General features: G+C 46.9%; 2 protein-coding genes across 4 annotated transcripts; both read right to left on the bottom strand.

Annotated features, from left to right (window-relative positions):
- Nucleotides 1-3853: 3853 nt before the first annotated feature.
- LOC311328351 (doublecortin domain-containing protein 2-like) lies at nucleotides 3854-15885 on the bottom strand (the record flags this gene model as incomplete). The annotated part of the gene is made up of 11 exons (XM_084462334.1): nucleotides 3854-3977; nucleotides 7030-7134; nucleotides 7917-8036; nucleotides 8287-8387; nucleotides 9327-9432; nucleotides 12987-13044; nucleotides 13261-13410; nucleotides 13564-13695; nucleotides 14102-14229; nucleotides 14803-14994; nucleotides 15868-15885. 11 exons carry the CDS (start codon nucleotides 15883-15885, stop codon nucleotides 3906-3908), a joined length of 1182 nt encoding a protein of 393 aa, XP_084318460.1. The 3' UTR covers nucleotides 3854-3905.
- On the bottom strand, nucleotides 15539-19230 carry LOC311328359 (allantoicase-like). Of its 3 annotated transcripts, none has more exons than XM_084462340.1 (11): nucleotides 19020-19230; nucleotides 18854-18904; nucleotides 18636-18723; nucleotides 18396-18515; nucleotides 18220-18299; nucleotides 17977-18109; nucleotides 17690-17845; nucleotides 17133-17206; nucleotides 16953-17061; nucleotides 16587-16705; nucleotides 15539-16077 (listed from the first exon to the last, which is right to left on the bottom strand). In XM_084462340.1, the coding sequence occupies exons 1-11, from the start codon at nucleotides 19104-19106 to the stop codon at nucleotides 15901-15903; spliced, it is 1194 nt and encodes a 397-aa protein (XP_084318466.1). In that variant the 5' UTR covers nucleotides 19107-19230; the 3' UTR covers nucleotides 15539-15900. The 3 variants fall into 3 exon arrangements, 1 of the variants encoding a protein (XP_084318466.1); XR_014631212.1 differs by having other exon boundaries at nucleotides 15937-16077; nucleotides 16587-16767; XR_014631211.1 differs by having other exon boundaries at nucleotides 15937-16077; nucleotides 16587-16767; nucleotides 16953-17206.
- Between the last annotated feature and the right edge of the window lie 1912 nt (nucleotides 19231-21142).

Genomic DNA, 21142 nt, shown 5'->3' with positions numbered 1-21142 from the left:
ACGCAGCTCTACAGGTCCTCCTGACCTCATTGTATCAATGGGCTCCCTTGTTCTCTTCTACCTAGTCCACCATCTAGTACCTGACTTGTCGTCTGACAAAGGTTACCTTACTGCTTTTCATTTAATGAGGTTTTCCCAAGGCTGGACTTCCTCAAAGAGGAGAGACCTTTCTGAGCAGGAGTAAAATTGCAGATTCAGAGACCACGGCTCTAGCAGACTTCCTGAAATGCCATTACGGTCAGAAAGGCTTGTGTGGGGATTTCACAGCGTTGAGCCCCGGGCGCACGAGCCCCCGTTTGCCTTCCAAGATGTCACGGGAGTGAGCGAACATAAATTCTGATCAAGTGCCAATAACGAATGCAAAGCAGGGAGCACGGTCCACTTTTAACCTAAGGGGGGCTTAAGGGGGGGCTTTACGGGGAGCCATTGACGCGGCAACAATGGCCGGCCGCGGTCTGCCCCCCACTGTCCTGCAAATGTGGCTGGGCTCTCGAGGTGGTGAGGGCCTCATAGGGAGGTCTCGGGGGGGTCCTGCTGTGTTTGGACACCTGTTTGCATTTGGACCCCCCCTCCACCCCCCACCCCCCACCCCCCCGGCAGTGAGAGCGCTATTGTGGCTGACCACCCACACGGCTGGAGACAGAGCGCGCTGGCCGGGGCAGCGCCGGGCCCTGGCGCTAAGCCGTATCTTTGTAGGCCATCTGCTGCAGGGAGAGCGGGGGCACCGCCGCCACCTGCTCCCGCCGAGCGGCCGGTCAAGGAGTGTCGGGTCGGTGAGAGTGTGAGATCTCCGGCCCGAGACCCTGTTCTGAGAGTCCAGGGACCGTCGGAAGGGCGCTGATAAGGGGGGGAAGGGAGGCTGAAAACGAGCGATGGCACGAACCGCGGTCATCTCTTTCTGGTGTAACAAGACGCTGCTCAGGCACGCTTGGAACTTAAGGTTAGAAACAAGGGAGAGAAATGCCAGAGAAAAGATCGATGTAAGTCCCCAGTGAAGTAGTGGGATAATTAGTCCTGACAGGGGATATATGGGGTGTCTCCTGTTGTGTTGACCCTACATGCAGCGCTGACACCGCGCCCTTCCCGGAGGGGAAGCCTATCTGGGACTGCTGTGAGTGGCTGAGATGAGGGGTCGGAAAAGTCGCTGTCACTGGACCGTCCCCGGAGACGCCTCCCCTCCCAGCATGCCTCTCTCTCCCTCTCCCAGGCTCGCCGTGGCAACCGCAGCGAGAGGTGATATCACTCAGTTCGCATTCTTATTTTGGGAGCGCTGCCTCAGAGCGCCGGCCTTGGCCTCGGCGGAGGGGCCCCCTCCGCCCCCGGGCATCACAGACACTCTCTAGCTCACGTCTTATCACTCTGCGACTGAGGGGCCCCCCTGGGTCCGCCATCTAAGAAACACATAGACACTTCATGCACAGCCTTCCATGATGTCAGCATAACCCCCCCCCACCCCCACCGCACCCTCCCAATGTTCCCTTTGGAATGAACTGTCTGTTCTTTACAGTGCTGTCACAGATCTTTGCCCTCCATATCTGCGCTCAAACCAGGCCTGAGCAATGTTTCATTCAACGGTGCTGAGAGACGGCTTGCACAGTACAGAAATCCGCACGGGAAAACGCGGCTGAACGAGCCCAACACTTTTCCAACGTCTTTCACAGAAAAGCAAAGCAGTTCAATATAAAGATTACCCAACTGCGGCACCTTACAGCTAGTCTGTTCAGATGTAGCAGAACAGCCCGATCCACCAGGGAGTGGCATGTTGTCTGCTCCCTCTCTCTCTCCTTCTCTCTCTCTCCCTCTCTCTCTCTCTCTAACAGCCTGCTCACAGAGCCCCTCATCCCCTGCGGGGCCCCTGTGAAGGCGGTCTAATCTCCAGGAAGGTCTGCATTGTCCTCACGTCCAGACCTGATTTACTGTTGTCGACAGGTAGACTCCGCTCTAAATCTACTGTACGGCCTGTCATAGGGGGGAAGATGAGGTTGAAAATGAGCGATATGCAAGTGTTGGGGGGCCGGGGATAGTAGGCATTAGATAGTAGGCTCTCCATAACACTGACAGCATGTCAACTCCAAGATGGGCTACTTGGTGCGGTTAGCAGTTAGGGTTACCACCGCTGGAGATTCACGCAGAGCGGTTCTGTCAGGGGATGCAAGGCCGTTAAGCGTGCAGCGGCTACGGCCTTAACCAATGGTGCTGTGCGCACATCATAACCTAGTATGTTTAAAGTTGATGGTTTTAATAACTGCAGGCTGGCTACTCATCTGTATTCTGCTATGGACCAGAAACAATAAACCCGCCAATTCTATTAGAAAACAACTTCAAATTGTACACTTGATTGTGTCACCTATTGATAAAACGGCAATTCTATACCAATTATGTCTCTCCGTTCTTGATAAAAGTGGAAAAATTAATTGCTGACCATTACAGTATTCTGGGCAGATTGGCCTAATTGACAGGAAAACAACCTAGGGCATAGAGCGTTATTATCTAACAACACGAGCAACTATACACATGCACGCACGCACACGCGCACACCCACACACACGCACGCACGCACACACACACACACACACACACACACACACTCTTTCTCTCCTTCCCTCACAGATGATATAAGCAGAACATAAGCTGTTCCTCTGTTTAGTTCTGTTGGAAGGAAAAGACTGGTCTTCAATTTTTCATGACATTATAAAATAACAAGCAAATCTATGGCATCTCAGAGAGCCTATTACAGCTTATGGCTTCAGCTTTAAACCATGTGTCCTGGCAGACATGTTATACTGCTTCAATTATAGACTTAATGAGCTGATGTAAAAATGGAGTGTTCTCTACCAGTCGTGTCCGTCTCACATCTATGAAAATATTTCTAATTGCAAAATGATTATCACTGCAAGAGAAAATGGCTTAATGTCGTTGCTCTGAGCAACTAAGCAATCCAATAAAGGTCTGGATGTGATGACAACATTATGGTCTCAGACAATGGTAGCCAGCAACTGATATTGGGTTTCTGTCATATTCTCAAAATAACAGGGAATAGCGTTTGTGTGTAATTTGAGAAAAGACAAGAAAATGTATCCAATATGTTTTCAAGAACATGTACAAGAGCAAAGTAGACTAAAGGTACATATTGATTTTAACTTGTTTTAATGGACAGTGGCGATTTTCAGAAAGGATGCCATTGTCCCCTGTCCTTTCCATTATTGATAAACTTGAAATAGCTTATGAATCGTGAGGTTGGATCTTGAAAGTCTGAATGAATTTCGTAGGGATCTATAGAGACAGTCAAAGCAGGCCTAACGTTGGACATGTTAAGACTGTCCCTCTGTCCCCCCCCTCCGTCTGCTGTTCCCAGACAGGTGATCCTTCTACCGTCCCGCTGCAGGTCTGCGTTTCTCGCTCTATTCCGGCGACGCTCGGTGAAGAACCACAGCCTCGGGCCGAAAACGTGAACAAACTTCATTATATGCATCATTAGGCCTTGTAGTTTTTAATATCCACAGATGTGTACAGAGTGTTGCGTGTGCTTTATTCTCCTGGGTTAAATATCGTTAGGTTATTTATTAGATGATTCAGTTCACTTTTAATCAGCAAGGTGATTCATCCCCAGAGAGGAGAGCGGGGCCTTGCCACACCCATACTTACCTACAGTTGCCCCGCTGTTACGATTTAGGCATTAGGAGAAGTAACAGAACCATTTATCTGAACAGTGGGGAGAGAATTCATCAGGGGGGGCCCCTGAGAGCCCCCCCAGGCAGCTAAGTTCCAGTGTGATCACACGCACTCCCAACCTTACCGGGCCACGTGCCAACACCACCAACACCACCAGCAACAAGCACGCAGGCCGAAGAACCCAGGACGTAGCTGTTGGGACGAGGATGTGTTTTATTGGACGCCATGTCAGGCTATAGACGGACGTGACGTCTGCCTTCTGCTTTGGCCGCCGCCGCCGGTACGGTGGGGAGTTTCTTTAGGTTCTGGAGGACGAGAAGAGAGCAACAGAGAGCGGAGGCATTGTGTTAGGGGACAGCGGATCAGGAATGTCAAAGGCATAAAACGCGTCTGTCTCCGCTTGCATGCAGTGAGAGGGCAGGGCTGATGGAGGTTCTGGAGATGAGGGAGGGTGGGCGCGTGGTGGGGGATATATAATGTCAGATTAAGTTAGAGTGGGGCCGGGCAGTCTGAGATGCACTCTGTGATAAATTATAGATTAAGTTAATCTCAGCATGTCTTGTGGCCCTTGACGGTCGACCGCCCGGAAGAAAATAAGCAGGATGCGGACTCACGCAGACGCGCCTGACATGGGTTCACCCCCCCCCACCTCTCTCTCTCTCTCTCTCTCTCTCTCTCAGAGCTAACGTGTGAGGAGAATCTAGTGGGATCTAATGATTTTTCAGGACAAGGAGAGACTCTGCATGAGTCTTGAGTTTCAACAGACCCCCGGAGGCCTCAACAGACCCCCGGAGGCCAGCTAGTCAGCGCCACCACACAGGAACACTCTCTCTCTAGCTCATCACAACAGACACAACAACAAGCTTCCTTATACTCTACCAACACCCACATTTTAAAAGCGTAATTTTTCCTCTGAAGAACACCGCTTTGCTCTCTAAATAATGAAAATGAATGTGATTACACGAATGTGACAAAATGCCTCAACGTGGCTTTGGTGTAACTGATTAAACCAAGCCTCCCCCAGTGACTTGGGATGATAATCAAGATGCAAATTTAGTGGGAAAGGAATTAAGGAAGGTGTCAGTAGCCATGTTTCCATCCACTTGTCAATCGAATTGTGTAAGGATCGCTAAAAATATGAATGTGAATAAAGCCGGTGAACGTGCGTTTCCATTTAGAGCTTTAAATCGGATAAAGCATTTATCACAAAATACTTTTATCGAACAAGAGAAAATCCGATGAGATCGACAGTACAAACTTTTTGACGATTTTCATGATTTTTAATCTAATTTTACTGTTTCCATAAGGCATTTTTAATTAGATATAACTTAATTCGCATAAAACGTGTGGATGGAAACATGGCTATTGTTGGGTCTTAGAATTTTCTCCCAGCCTTCCAACGCAGACAAAAACTATGCCGGCTAAATCGTGTCTTTGTTCACTAGGACCTCTAGCCATTCATGAATCAAACAATCAGAACTCAACCAGAACAACAGGAAGGAAAGAGGAGAGAGTCGTCCTCTTCATCACTGTCACACACCACTCGCACACACGCGCGTAGGCCTGATTTACACACACAGTGAAATTCCAATGAGTGTGAAGGGCATCATCAGGCAGTCACTCACGGCTGTGTGTGATAAACTGTAGACCGGAGTGTTAGCGCCGAGCCAGGCAACCATGTCACAGTCACACACAGCCACAGCAATGCCCGCGTGTGCGGATGCATATACATGTATATGAGTGTGTGTGTGTGTGTGTGTGTGTGTTAGCATGTGATACGTGTGAGTTATGATATGCCATGAGCTCTGAACACTATTTTGCCTTCGATCAATCATGGTGCTTTATTACTGATATCAGCAGGCTGACGGTGTCACTGTAAATCGCTGGGTCATTGCTCACACAGCCAATAGCTTTTGAAGGAGATGTGTGTGTGTGTGTGTGTGTGTGTGTGTGTGTGTGTGTGTGTGTGTGTGAGTGTGTGTATGTGTGTGTGTGTGTGGGGCGGGGGGGGATCCTGGGTCAGCCAACAGAAACTACAAGAGTCAATGTGTCAATGAGTGCAAGATGACATCATTTGCTGCAGGGTTATGCTGTCCAGGAGAGTGAATGGCTGCCTACAGTCACTGTGTGTGTGTGTGTGTGTGTGTGTGTGTGTGTGTGTGTGTGTGTGTGTGTGTGTGTGTGTGTGAGTGTGTGTGTGTGTGTGTGTGTGCGTGCGTGCGCGCATTTATGTTTATGTGTGAGCTCTTTTAAGAGCTCTGAGGAGCAGCGTGACTCAAAGCACCCCTTTAATCACTGTGTTTCATGGCATGTTTGAAGACGTTAACACGGAGCCACAAGGAGTAATCAAGAACACTGCAGACCCTGACAGAGGGCTTTGATCAGCGAGGCCTCGCCGCAATGATTATTAATTGCCACGCAGGACTGAACAAGGACAGCCACGTTCACTTCCGTAGCGAAAATCACCCGTCAAAGTGCAATCGGAGAGCGCGGCATCCCTCGGCGGGCGCAGAACAGGGAAGCGCCGCGTTTGATCGGCTAGCCGGGACGCTACGCCGAGCTAGCCGAGACGTTTTCCCACAAGTGCGCTGTTCCTATGCGGGAGCTAGCGCTGAGCAGAGCGCAGCCGCGCGGGCGAGTGATGGCAGGTGACGACCGGAGTGAGTAATGACGGTCCGGTGGGCGGGGGGGGGGGCGGGGCTGGACCGACAAGGCCGGCAGGCTAGAGGAACGGCTATGAGCCTCCGGACTGCGTTGGCCGCTGGTGACAGTGCCTGAGGTTGATTAAAGTTGACCTTGGAGCGATGGAGGTGAGCTGCAGGGAGCAGCTAACCAGAGCTGGCGGTGATGGGCACCGGAAAACACCGCCAGATGGATGAGGAGTAATTGCGGTGGAAAAGACTAAAGGAAATCGATGAGGGGGAATCGATGACTATTTGATTTTTTTTTATCGCTAATTTCTGAAGAAGAGAGGGGGGGGGACAATTGATCTGGCATCCCCTTTTGGTATTGGCATTTCTCACGTTATTAATTGAGAAGAAATGCTCAGTTGACTGATGGATAAATCAGCCAGTATCATTAAATCTAAATAAATAACTATGATGAGGAGAAAATGGCCGCCTATATTCACCTTGGTGTTTGTGAGTAAATTCCCTTTGAGGAGAGATACTGATGCCTCAGCATAATGCTGGAAGAGCCTTAACTATAGATATACGATACTACATCATAGTACTCATCTCCTCGCCTTCTTCTGGCTGGTAAACAGAGCCTGACGTCAGGCAAGGTGTGGAGACGGGGGAGGGGGGGCGGGGTTAGGGACAGATGACAGCTGCTGCTCTCTGTCAACTATCCACATACCTGCTCCGTCCCAGCAGGGGGCTGCAGGGTCTTCGTGTCTGCGCTGTTGCCTGTGGGGGTCTGGGTGCGAGTGACCCGGCCCGGCTCAGGGGACAGACTGGAGAGCTGGGAGTGATCGAGAGGAGAGAGAGAGAGAGAGAGAAGGATCAATAAGGATACCTGTACAGCGCTAATAAGGATACTTGTATCATTCACACTTGAACAGTAGGGATGTAATGATAACCGGTATAGTGATAAACCACAACAAAATACAATGAAATTCAACAATAGAATTATCTTCAAAACCGTGTTTCATTGCTGCACTTTGAAAAACTCACTGTAAATACTGTCCAGCATCAACCAAAGTTACTTACATACTTACTTTAATCAAACAAAGTTAGCAACAGTCTCCAAGACGTATTATTTTAATGTTTATGCAAAGTGCATTGTGCTGCCAATTTTTTTTTTCAATAGGTGAAATGATTTCAGTGCGTGTAGTTTTTGAACATTGTCAGCACATTTTAACAATACCGTGATCATTTTGGTCACTATAATCGTGATATGAAATTTTCATACCCTTACATCTCTATTGTACAGTAATGTGTTTTTGCTGTAGCAGTAGGCTACTGTATGTAAGCTGCTACTACTACTACTACAACATGTGCCCTCAGAGTCATTGAAGAGACTGCGGTAGAGACTCGAGGACAGCGGATAAGTTAATGAAGTCACCATCGAGGTGCTGAGCAACACCAACCGACTCGCTCTCTGTTTTCTTCACCCGGAGAACAGCTATGGTTGGCGTTATGTCTGTGGCAACTCATAAATCTCTCCGGCATAGTTGCCGGTGTCTGCGGCTGGCCCACCCACACGGAGGTCCCCGGGGGAGGGCTGTGGACCGGCGTGCTGACCTTCTTGGAGCTAGCTGACGAAGGCACGGTGGAGCGAGACGTCTGACCTCCACTGTCTGGACCAGAGGCGGCGGCGGCGGCCACGTCACACTGTTCCTCCTCCACGACCTTCGCCTCAACCTCAACACACGCACACACACACACACAGACATAAAGATAAACACACACTCTTATGTCACTCCCGTGGAAAACAAAGCCCATGGGAATGGCACCACATATGGCCCCCCCTGCTATAAGAACATGTCTCTGATATGTCCACGTCTTTAGGGAATTTGGAGGAATGACTACCTCATAAACCCCTGTAATCCAGGCCGTCTCGTTTTACGGTGTTCTGTTCATTTGTGGGCTTTCCCCGGGGGAGTCGTGTTACCTGGTCGATTGGCAGGTCCACTTTTATTTGTGAGTCCTCTTGTATCTCCGCGGCCCCTGCGGTCTCCCTCCTTCTGGCTTTGGCTCTGAACACGCTGCCCTCTGAGGAGAGCCATTAATCACTATTACTGCTCACGCTGACAGTCAGTCAGCCGGCCAGTCAGTCCGTCAGTCAGCTGGTCAGTCAGTCGGGCGGTCATTCAGTCACCTGGCCTCTCTGTGGTCACCTCAGCCACTCCCACATTTCTCCTTTAACCGTGGCCTAATCAATGAGGCTGTCAGTCAGGGTTAGCGTCCCGTCTGTTTACACAGGCAGGCCGTGTTCTCCAGCCCTAAGAGATTATATAGTCCTTCTCTCCCGCGGCGCCAAACCCCCTTAACCCCCCCTCCAGGACGGGACATGGTTGAAGGGAACACCGGGATGGTAACGACTCCAGACTGAGAACATCTGGAAGTTTCCACGGTGGCAATACATGGGAACAGGTAAAAAGGGCGTTATTAGCAGGAATTGCCCTGCAGCACAAGGTGGACGGGCACAGAATGTAACAAACAAAACGGCCATTATCAAAATGCAAAACGCCATCCGAACCCATCTCCCGTCTGATGGAATAGTGATGAAATGAATGATTGATAGCGGTCCTCCTGACTCCCTCAGGAGCACGGGAGAGAGGGAGAGAGAGAGAGAGAGAGAGAGAGAGAGAGAGCCCATCCCTGGCAAGGTTGAGAATACTCCCTGCTGGCGCTGAATTAATTTATGATCCTATTTGAGGCAGAGCTCAGTAAAATATTCACCTCGTAGCCGATGCTCCCTCCCGGCTGCGGGGGTGCCTTACCGTGATTTAACGGGGAGGGGGAGGCTCTCGAGTGTATTCACACCGGGACCCCCCGCACCCACACGCGTATACACACGTTTGCACGCATGAACACACACACACTAAAAAGGAACGGTGCTTGGAGGCGGGTGAGAGACACTCATCTGGAGAGCGATAGCGCGTGTGTGTGTGTGTGTGTGTGTGTGTGTGTGCGTACCTACATACGTACCCCCTGATGAGAGGCGGAACCGGGTCTGGGAGACCTGCTTCTGTTGCTCGGCTCTCTGAGTCTTGGCGTAGAACAGAGAATCTGCCTCGAGTCTGTGATCTGCAAACTACAGCACATGATACGATGCAGCTGCACGTTGGTGAACGCAGACCATAGTCAGGCGGGGGTGCATCTTTATATGCATGAAGCCGTTGTTCCCGTCGAACGGCGGCGTCGCCTCAGTGATTCACTCGCCTGCTCACCTCATTCCCATTCTGACCAAGTTCCTGCTGTTACCTGGGCGGGCCGGCTACGCTAAATAATAAAACAGCTCGTATTCGGGTTCTTTTGAATAAGCGTTATGTTTACTCAGCAAGGGATCAAACGAACAGTGTGTTAAACCCATATGTTATTTTCGACAGAAATGTATTCAACCTTGATTCGAAAGTTCCACATACATACGTGTTTCTTTACTTGTGTCACACATGTTGAAAGCGATACTGTTACATGTACACGGCCTATATTTCACACGAAGAAAGTGACAAATACAGTAACGGATTATGGAAAACAACATTAATATTAAACTAAGCTGTAAGGGCACTGCGTTAAATAAACATGAATGAATTGTACATACAACAGTGTTATGAAAGAGGGTGTCAGTTCATGTGTGTTGTTTTTCATGCCTCGTCTTTCCAGTCAGCTTCTCCCCCCCCCCCCCTACACTGCTCTAAGTTGTTCAGCCGCTGATAAGCTTAGCAGGTCCCCTGTGACTGTGCTGGCATTGAATGAGTCTGGTTCCAATACATCTCATGCACAGCCAATCAATCACTGGCTAGCACTGCAAACTAATCATTTATTGATAGAACGGAGCAGCCATGAATTTCTAATAGCATTCGTCTTATTTAACAGTCCAGATCAAACAGTGAAAATCCAAACACGCTTGGAGGGAGAAAAAAAAATTGTTCTTGGGAATATCTTTCTTTTTGGCAGCGAACAGGCAGTTATTGATGGGAAGGCCCGAGAAATGAGAGCGATCGGAAGAAGGGAGAGGAACACAGAGAAAGAGAAAGAGAGAGAGAGAGAGAGAGAGAGAGAGAGAGACAGACGGACGGACAGACAGACAGACAGAGAGGTGTGTGTGGGGGGGGGGGGGGGGCTTTGGGTATGTGGGTAACAAATCAGAATTTCACATGCATTACATATCAACACCCAGCATCTGGGTGAAATATCCCTCTCTCTCTCTGGAGAACAGGGGAAAGTAATTCAAATGTTTTATTTATTTTTTCCATCATGGTGCTTTTAGTTGACTCCACCAGGGCTTGGGGGCTTGGGGGGAAGTGAACTGATCTCTTTGTGTCTCTCTCTGAAGCCTAGACTGCGGGCGTTGGCGTTTGTTAGCACGCTAACGCGCTGTCTGGGGACCTGAAGGATGTTTATTAGCCAGCCTCCTCACAAACCCAGGCTGGGGCTAAGTTCACTGATCAGCCTTTGAATTCCAAGTGCCCTCCTGTGAACGGGAGATATCAGAAATTCACACCGCAGGCTGATATTGACAGAGAATTGGACTCCAGTCAGAGCCAAGTTCAAACAGCTTTGCTCAATGCCACTGACCCTCATAAGAAGCATTTTGTTGAGCTCTTTTCATTACACCTGCTCTACTTTCCTGTTGAAGGCCGGAATATTGTTCAATATTCAGTGGTCTTTGTTCCAAGCCACCCTGTGGCAATAACCGTGACATATCTGGCCTTGATGAAGCCCTAGTTGAACTTTAAGAAGTTCTGAATTCCACCAGACTCCCACAATGTTACACGATCTAACAACAGAGAAGAACATAGGCAGCGACATGCAAAACTGCAAACATGCTATCAACACAGAGAAAATAGAAATCACACTAGAGCCTGCAATTGTTGCCCGCATAGTGTGTGTACAGTATGTGTGCAAACTCCTAAAAAGAAGACGGGGAATTGAGGACATTTAAAGCTCAAAGAGACCAAACTGCCCGGCTGCAGTACAGCCCCATACATCACAAAACCCTGGGAAACGGCCAGGGATAAAAAATGTCAAAAGAAATGTCAAATAATGACAGATAAGCCGAGACATTCTTGCACTTAAGTTGGCCCGGTACTCCGCCATCAAAAGCGGAGCGTTAGAGTGATGGACCGGGCTGGTGACCCCGCCACAGGGCCCCCGGCTCAGACGTCTTCATAGCAGGCTCCCACGCGGCACTGAAGTGGACGTTAGATAGAAGCTACGGGGGCCAGCGGGACCCAGGCAGCACCTCGATCATGACCTACGGCACAGAGCAGGGGCTGAGCCTGCAGACGGGGCAGAGCACTATTGATGTGGCGAGCCACAGATAAGAAGACAAAGTGTGACAGAGAGTCATGCAGAGAGAGAGAAAGAGAGAGAGAGATAGTGATAGACAGAGACAGAGAGAGAGAGAGGCCATGCATACAGTAGCAGCGACACTGCCTTGAGGACAGCTGAGAAAATAGCAGGGTCGTTGTCGCCCCCTTCTGGGTTGTACTGAGAAAGCAATGCAGCATTTTCCAACAGCGACCAAAATATGACATAAAGACCAAAGTCAAACGCTTATGCGACTGTTGGTTTGCCGAATGCATCGTGTTCAAATGTACATTAGATAAAAACACAGTGCTGCACTTCTTCTAGGGAATTGGAGCATATCAACTCAAATGGGCAAAAACCTTTATGAGGTGAAACGCACTTAAGATCATTAAAACAGTAAGAGGGCAGCAGAGAGATCAGCACTATTAAATGTGTGTGTGTAATTGAGATTGAATTGGATAAGCACTATGCCTTATACAACTTGCACAGCCTTTCTAATCTGATCTTTCATTTGCATCTTAAATGACTTCACAATGCGGATGAGTTAACGAAGCATAGTCAGGTGATTGGGAGAGTGTGGTTGTCGGGCAGTGGAGCAGCTCTCTCCAGCACATGACTTATTGTTGGGAACCGGGCTGTCATTTTTCATGGTAATAAAGAGACATCAGATATTTCACATTGACCTTTTCTAAAACCAAAGAGCTGAGTCTGCACTTCACTCCCCCTCAGTCATTTGAGCTCTATATGTGAGACACTTATCTTCATCCCCACAACGGTGTCCTGGAATAGTGACAACACGTGTGTGTGTGTGTGTGTGTGTGTGTGTGTGTGCACATGTGTGTTGTATGTTGTGTGTATGTGTTGTGTGTGCGCGCTATCGCATGAGTGAGCATCATACATTGCAATTAATCACAATAGAGATTGTTTCACTCAGGAGAAATGAAGGATGTCTGGTGTGCTGTGTTTCCCCATGGTCAATCTGTTCAAGGGCATCCAAGGCCGCAGGATTCTGAGAACCTCATCAATATTTGTTGTGGTTTGACATTAAAGCCACTTAACATTCTCTGATTGGACGCCTCAAGTAGGGGAACATTCTTAGTTAATTGGTCATTAAACACATACAGTTAGTACAGCCTCTCTTATGGTTTTGCTAACAATGCCTTTTAAGAGTTGTTTGATGCAATGGAATAACAATACTTTTATCAAAGCTCACTACTTTTTTTAAATTATTATTATTATTATTTTTTAATCAATTGATCAAAACAAAGTTATTTGAAATTGCTCCCGTGCTGTTTAGTATCAAAACCTTCATAGTGTTCGTCAAGAAGTACTTACCAAATCTCTTGGATTCTTTCCTTGCCTTATCACTGGTGAAAGAAAGTCACCATGGACTCTGGGGAAAAAAATACATTACATATTTTTAAATGAATAAACGATGTGTTCCAGTGACACACCGCAGATCAGAAGGCATATGGCCTCTGTTGAATTCGTATCTGTGTCCCCTTGGAAAAATGCACTCAGCATATGGTATCACTAAAGTACATTATATCTCCTACCCTGGCTCCTGTTCTGAATACAGATAGCTAGCCACAGTATCAGAGCTACTCACCCAAGACTGCCCTCCTGGAGGACGCCTTTCCTGGGAACCCAGCTGAAGTATGGCCGGACTCTGAACCTCTCTACTCCTGTCGCTACATAGTAATGGTTGTTCTCTAGCTCCACTGAGCTGGATAATGGGGTCCCATCGAATGTGCACAATCTGAGGGGAAAAGAAACACGGACATGAGGGTTGGCTGGCAAGTCAGTGTGCTGTTAGGCTACATGCGAACTTCCTGTGATATTTGTATTTTCCCTATTGGGGTGTATAAAATTTAGAGCAAAATGTCCTTGGAAATAAGGCTATTTTAAGTACCTATGTACGGCTCCTGTGCGAAGACGTACTTTCTCTGTTACCATGGCAAGCACTCTATCCCAGTTTCTCAGAGTGTACTTTGGTATCAGTATCCGAGCAGGGGGAACCAAAATATCGCCATTGGCAAAAACACTATAAAATAATACAAGAACAACATTCAGTGCCTTGTCGTCAGACAAATAGTGTGCCTTTTCACTATAGCTACTGAACAAATCTTTATAGATTCAAAATTCAGTTTCTATTTTTTATAGGATTGAAGAGGTTACCAGTAACCAGTAATACATGTACAGTATCATTCAAAAAGGCTGTCCAGTTCTCTTTTCTATGTTATCTGTGCAAGCGTTGCTGATTTTGTTTGACTGGATGAGCTGTGTCTTAAATACAAATGGCTTTGCAATTCGGATTCAACCTCAATTGAATCAGTTAAATGAGGCATGGGTGCACTGTTCTATTAGCTCGGCTCATGATGGAATCTCTTGCTAATGGAATGTTTTTCAGCATGCCATTAGTACAGGACAACTGGGAAATCGGTACTGACTTGATAGTGCATGACTCATGGAGAATCTTCCTCCATCTAGCAGAAACGATTATTCTGCTGTGGACCACTGGCTTTATCTGTAAGAATGACAAAGGTATAACCATGACTCTGGTACTTTTTCTGTCCATCTCTCATTTTGCTTCAATTCTATCACAAAAAATCCCCCTTGATCTGAAATGATCACTTTGATCAACCCCATATCAAGGCAGGGGCTAAGTTCCTACTTTCTAGAGGTTTGTGAAATGTTAAGATGAGGAATGAAATGTCCTCTTATAACATACTTACTTGAATAAGATGAATAAAATAGGCAAAGATTCATAAAACAAGTAATTCCCTTAGCTATTATAGGATCTTTAGTGAGAAAGCAGTTGCTGCAGGCCTATTTCATCTTTCACAGACGCTGGTGTTTTCCAGTAGTCCTCATGGTGGTGCTAAGAAATTGGACAATGAACTCACCACTTCGCTCTTCTTCCGTTGGGCCTTTTTCGTGGTAATGTGAAAGTAGCTACAGGTCGAAAATTAGACATTAGAAAATGAAATGTTAAAACACTAGTCATGACAATGGGCACCTAAATGCATTACTTATGAAAAAAACACATCGTTATAATATTCAGCCAGGCCAAGACCAGCCTATTTCTTTCACGCTTGATGAACCAGGGGGATATCATAGATGAAATGCCTACTCAAGTTTTTTGAAGCGCTCCGTTCCTGCAGCGACGTATTTCCCCCCGTGCTCCAAAGTCTCCAAACTCTGGACTCTGTGTCCCTCTCGAGGTGTAGACGTTCCTCACCAAAGTCTCCAAACTCTGGACTCTGTGTCCCTCTCGAGGTGTGTAGACGTTCCTCACCGCTCCGAATGGGGCTTCAACTCCTCCAGTTACAGTGTTCAACTCCTCCAGTTACAGTGTTCAACTCCTCCAGTTACAGTGTTCAACTCCTCCAGTTACAGTGTTCAACTCCTCCAGTTACAGTGTTCAACTCCTCCAGTTACAGTGTTCAACTCCTCCAGTTACAGTGTTCAACTCCTCCAGTTACAGTGTTCAGAAAACTGTCGAAGGACGACACCTGACGCGAGTTGATAACAACCCTCCTCCCAGGAAAAAACGCATCTCCGTTTCGCCATATCACGACTGTCTTGATAAGTGAAGGGCGAGGGCGAGATACCCTGACTGGAATTCCAGGCATTGTTTGCTGTACGTGGTTACAAAGTAACCCTTAAAATATCAGCTTGAAACTCCGCACAGAATGACACGAAGGTCAAGTGTCGCACGTTAGCCAGTAGTTAGGCGACACCCTGAGGTATCTATGGCCACGTGCACTCGACTGTGCTGCATGTTATCAGGTATCCCTTGAAATGATTGGTTTGTAGGTTCGGTTGTTGACAGAATGATGGGTACGTTGTATTGACATGGAAACCAAACAATAAATGTATGTTTATGATGTCATAACCTTTATGTAAAAGCTCAGTCCACATTTAACACATTTAATTTACAGCCAGGAGATGTAAACTGTTCATTTTTAATACAAGAATCCTCCTCTAAATGCAGTAACATTCCAACTAACATCACTCCTCAATTTGTAAAAATAATCAATTAATTAGTCTGAAATCTAAAGTTCATATTGGTCATTTGATCTGGATAGGTTGCAAATTGGAATATAGGTCTACAATGTGATGATTTTGATCTGCTAATCATTATCAATATGCTGTCAAAAGTCGAGATCAATCTTTATCCACATGCATTCAGCACCTTAGCCTTAGCACTCACTGTTGTGTGGTATGGCATATTACTAGCTCAGTATCACAGTTTAGAGGTCAGTATTGAATGCTCGGCAGAGGAGGACGTGGAGGCCGGATGACCCCAGAGTCTCAGTCTGCTGACCCCCCCGTCGGGGGCGATGACCAGACGCACATGAGTGACAGGTCCGGTCAGAGCCAAAGAATCACCCGAGTAGAAGTGCCTGTGGTGGGGCCGGAGCTGGAGCAGAAAGGAGAGAGAGAAAGAGAGAGACAGTTCATACTCACTCACAAGTCCCATCACTTACCACTCATTGTAATAATGGTGTTGGAGCTGTACTGTACTGACAAATAGCCATACTGGGGGGGGAGGCTTTTGGGTATCTGACTGCCTGGCTGATGTCCAGACTGGCAGACGTTTCCCTTTACAGAAACTTGGGTGTGATTCAAATACATTCGAGAGAGGTGTTGAGCATAAAACCTCCGATAAGACAGATATGCGCGCTTGCCAAGATCCAATTTGATTTATTCATTATACACACATTCAGTGTTAACTACTGTTAACTAAATGGCTTCCACAGACAACATTTGCATTGCCTCCCATCTGTCTGAAATATGGACATTTAAATACTGAATTAATTAAACTGTTGAATGAGAACGGGCATTTCACAGAACTATTTCCAGATGGAGATATGTACGGAGGCATTGATAATGGGTGAAAATAACTGCTAAACTAAGAAAATAACTTACTTTCTCTGGGGCCAAAACCACCTGCCACTTGCCAGTGCTCCACTTGCTGCTTATGCACTGCCCTTCCTCCTCAGCAGTCAGATAGCAGGCTTCAATCTTACAGGAGTCTGGAAAGTTTCCTGTTGATACAGTGACAGTAACACAAGACCTGTCTGGTGGGGTATGCCTGGCATCTGATGTGCTAGAGACAGAGACACAGCATCGACCATCCCAGTGAGATAACCTGTCACATTGTTATAACTTTAAAATTCAGTCGGTAACATCGCAACTTGGCCAAGCTTCAGAATTGGGTAGTACATGGGCTCACTGAGGTGTAACGGAAGTGGATGAGAAGCCAGCCTGGCTATGAAACCGCTGTTGCTCTACCTTTGAAGTGGTTGGTATCGATCTCAATGCTGCTGATGACACCAGGGTGGCCCAGCCTGAACACCGCCCACTCGAACCCTGGCACCTGCAGGATGCCCCTGTCGTCCACCTGGTACAGGGCAATCGTCTCAGCAACACGGCATCTCTAATGCATGAGCCAACCAGTGAGGTGAGTACTACCTTCAGCTCCCTGGGTCTGTCCAGCCTGCGAGCTGTCTCCCACCCATCTCCCATGTTAGCAGCTCTGCCCAAACCTGTGGACGTACATCTTACATTACTGCACTGTGTGGGTGCACAGAAAAAAAGGATGACCTGTACATGTTTTGATTACACCCCCCCGACCCCCACACTCACCCCGTACCAAATATGATGCTCAAAAAAATAAGCTTAGTCCTACACTTTTTTTTGTTGTAGCTGTGAATTCATAATGAGATTCTGGACCATTGCCAGTTTTCTCCAGACTTGATTGAAACTGTGGGCACATGCACCTGTCAGTGATATGTGGACTTAATTAATCAAAGTGAAGTCATATAATGACAGGAACACAGCTGGCTAAATCTGATCTAGTCTCATGTATTTTGATCATAATACAGGTGAACAAAACGTTGGTATCATCAGACACCTACAGTTATTTATAAACCAGTAAAGTACATTATTAAAAGAGCTGTTAAGTTCTCGCCTTTAAGAGCTCAATGGAAACTTATCTGTAATGCTCAAAGGCTGGCATGGTGGCATACCTATCATGTTGCGTGGGTGACCAAAGTGGGCATTGCTGTACCCCAGACAGACCCCACCATTGACCAGAGCTACCAGGTCTACCTGGTCCTGTGAGGGCACAGCAGACCAGTTTTTCTGACCAACACCGAAGACCTTCAGCCTTGCAATCCCCCCATCTGAAAACATATAAGCAAAGGCCCATCACCCAGATCTAGTACCTACAGTACATGATGATATACGGTCAAATGTACCTTGCGATGTAGTAACATAGTGTACAGCTCTGTGGCAGTAAGGCTAGACGTGTAACCTGGGTACATGTTGAGTCGTAGGTGTGTGACTCTGCCAGGGCAGGTGATGGGGAAGTAGTTATGACAGGTGTCTGAGTACCCAGGCTTCAGCTCTGTCACAGGAACAAGCTCCTCCCACAACTCAGAATGTATCTACCAATCACAAAGCATACACCAATGGTGTTCTATGGGTGCATGTTTGTAGCATGTTTGAGTAGAGCAGCGATAAGCAAACCCTGTAATAGCGAACATTAAATCAATACCTTGGCCACCGCTTCAAGCTGACTCTGAGAAGCAGCCATGCCAGTGCGGTCGCCCTCAAGGGTCAAAGCTGGGAGCTCGTCTGATTAGGTAGAGCAGACATGTTATGTGGAACGATCCGTCATCATATCATATTCTTGTATAATATCTTCAGTGCATATCGTTCTGTTATTCATACCCAGACATGCAGCCTGAACAGAGCAAGAGGGGGCATAGTTCCCAGTGAAGAAGGACGTGTCTACATCCAAGCCATGGATGATCCCAGGTACACCCAACTGGATGATGCACCAGTCGTGACCTTAGACATGACATCAGATAAGATTCCCAAGCATATTCATGAAACTCCACGGCAATATGTGTAAATTGTTGACTAACTTGTCTCTTCAAAGTTGTTCTACTGTAAAAGATGGAGTGTCACCAGGTGTTCTTTTTCTTCTCGTCTCCCAGCCATCCATCCATTTCCCATACTCGGTGAAAGCAGAAGCTATGAACTCCGGCGGCTCTCTCTTCCCAACCACAGAGCACAGTTAACAGGCTAACAGCTTGTGAATGAAAGTAAAATGCCAGTGATGTATGATACATTGTCATCACTGCTAAATTATGAATACATAAAGTGAAAAATATGATCCACTGTACCTTCAGAAGAATACTAGCTGGAGCAAACCATTCATCAGTGGCAAATATAACCTTTTGATGAGAAGACATATATGGCTTGAGAACATTAAGGTCCAGAAATTTGAGTGGGACAAGTGTGATGTCTGTCCCACCATGATCTGGAATGTCAAGATAAGAACCGACTCACCTTCCCACCAGCTGTCTCGCAGGCCAAGTTATTAAACTGCAGAAAGACTGGTTGCTCAGTGACCATCACTGCTTTGTAGACTGCCATGCAACTATTTCAAACTAGAATGTTCACTCAGTATACAAATGTAACCAATACCCTTTATAAAAATAAGTATTTTACACAAGACTAAGGCTTCCTGTCGTCCCCTCCAAATGAATAGCCTCTACTCTTCAGCTAGCCAACTTCTGAAATGAAACTGGTCAAAGTACAATGACTGCACAGTCAGTGACAGCAGTGGTGTTCACTTGTGACCCAGGGGCAGAGAACATGTTTTCATGTCCAAATATTGTATGCCTGTGATCACACCCCTCTAACTCATGTTACCAATTATTCTAACACAACACATCACCCCTATGCTAAATTTTTTTTGGAGGGAAAGCTCTTCAGTTGGTTCTAGTATTGGTTCTAGTATTACCAGTGGGTTCTAGTATTACCATACATATAAAAGCAACATACTGCAGGTTACATGTGTCACTCATATTTTACTACATGGCCTGATGACACATTTAGCCAATCCACCCATGTGTGCCTCAGAGTTAAGTGGGAGCAAAACTCAATAGCACCACCTACTGAAATATGCTTTAATGTTTGTCAATTGGCGTTTGCATTTCTCTAAAGCGACCAAGCTACTCTAGAAAAGGATAGTCTGGAATTTTGGACACCGGGCATAATTTACAAGATTATTGTTAACTGGATTTCAGCTTCTTCCGTACTGCCCCTCATTTAGGAGTGAAAGTGAACAATGATCAGGACCATGAACAAATGTGAGTCAGTTGCCCAAGTTAAGACTTCATGGACTGCCTAGCAACATCTTATGTAGCACTATAATACCTAGTGTAGACTACTCATTAGCATGACTGACCTGCCTACAGTATACCAAGACATGACTCATGACGGTAACAATTTTATTTCATCTGCACTTCAGTTGTAATTCAAAAACGACATCTTGCCATGTCTGAGCTTGTAGATGCCAGAGAAGGCATCAACCTGAAAAGAGAAACAAGAAATTAACCTACTAAATATATGGAAGTCAAATATGTACCAAGAACTCTGCTCATCATTTAGAACTTACATGACAAAATTGAAATACTAATCTATGGCACCGAATGGATAAAAATCTAGAGGTCACGAATGCAATTATATCCCCCATTTGCAAACATTACTATTTAAAAGATACAATCTGATAAACAATCTGATAAAAAGCTGTGCTCTGCATGGTTTAGCCCCCCAGTCATGGCCCAAAGGACTCTGGGAAGATGTGGGAATATACAGGACGCTTGTCCTCACCAGCCCGAGAGCCGGGGACAAAGCTTGCTCTCCAACGTCGTGGAACGGGACTTTACGTCACAGCACAGAAGTGCTACGCTCCCATACGCCACAAGGACAGAGCCATATGAGAGTGACCTCACAGGGTATCCACGTTGGATTTCACATACAGCGTTTACAGCCTGCAACTGCAGCAGCACCAGACAAATGTTCATGTCACAGACCTGGGGCGCTTCTGCTTAAAAAGCACGTCTTCTCCGGTTAGTTTGGGCAGGATTCTCCTCTGCAAGAGAAAACAAGGCATACATCAGATTTATTCAAACATGCATTCAGAGAAAGTCAAACAAGCATGACATCTAATGTGCTCTGCATGCATTAGCCCCCCAGTCATGGCCCAAAGGACTCTGGGAAGATGTGGGAATACAGGACGCCTGTCCTCACCAGCCCGAGAGCCGGGGACAACGCTTGCTCTCCAACGTCGTGGAACAGGACTATACGTCACAGCACAGAAGTGCTACGCTCCCATACGCCACAAGGACAGAGCCATATGAGAGCAACCTCACAGGGTATCCACGTTGGGTTTCACATACAGTTTGCAATTGCAGCAGCAACAGGCAGTGTTCATAGATACCTCCTGGGGCACTTGTGTATGAATGTCTTTTCCTGGCTGGTTTGGGCAGGAGTCTCCTCTGCAAGAGGAAAACAATATAAACATCCGATTTACTCAAGCAGACATTCAGCGAAACTCAAGAATGGATACCGAATGTGCACTGCATGCATTAGCCCCCCAGTCATGGCCCATAGGACTCTGGGAA

Source organism: Borostomias antarcticus, assembly GCF_949987555.1.
Source record: "Borostomias antarcticus genome assembly, contig: scaffold_76, whole genome shotgun sequence".
NCBI lineage: Eukaryota > Metazoa > Chordata > Actinopteri > Stomiiformes > Stomiidae > Borostomias > Borostomias antarcticus.
The sequence above is the reverse complement of the archived record's forward strand: the minus strand, read 5'-3'. Positions and strand labels throughout refer to the sequence as shown.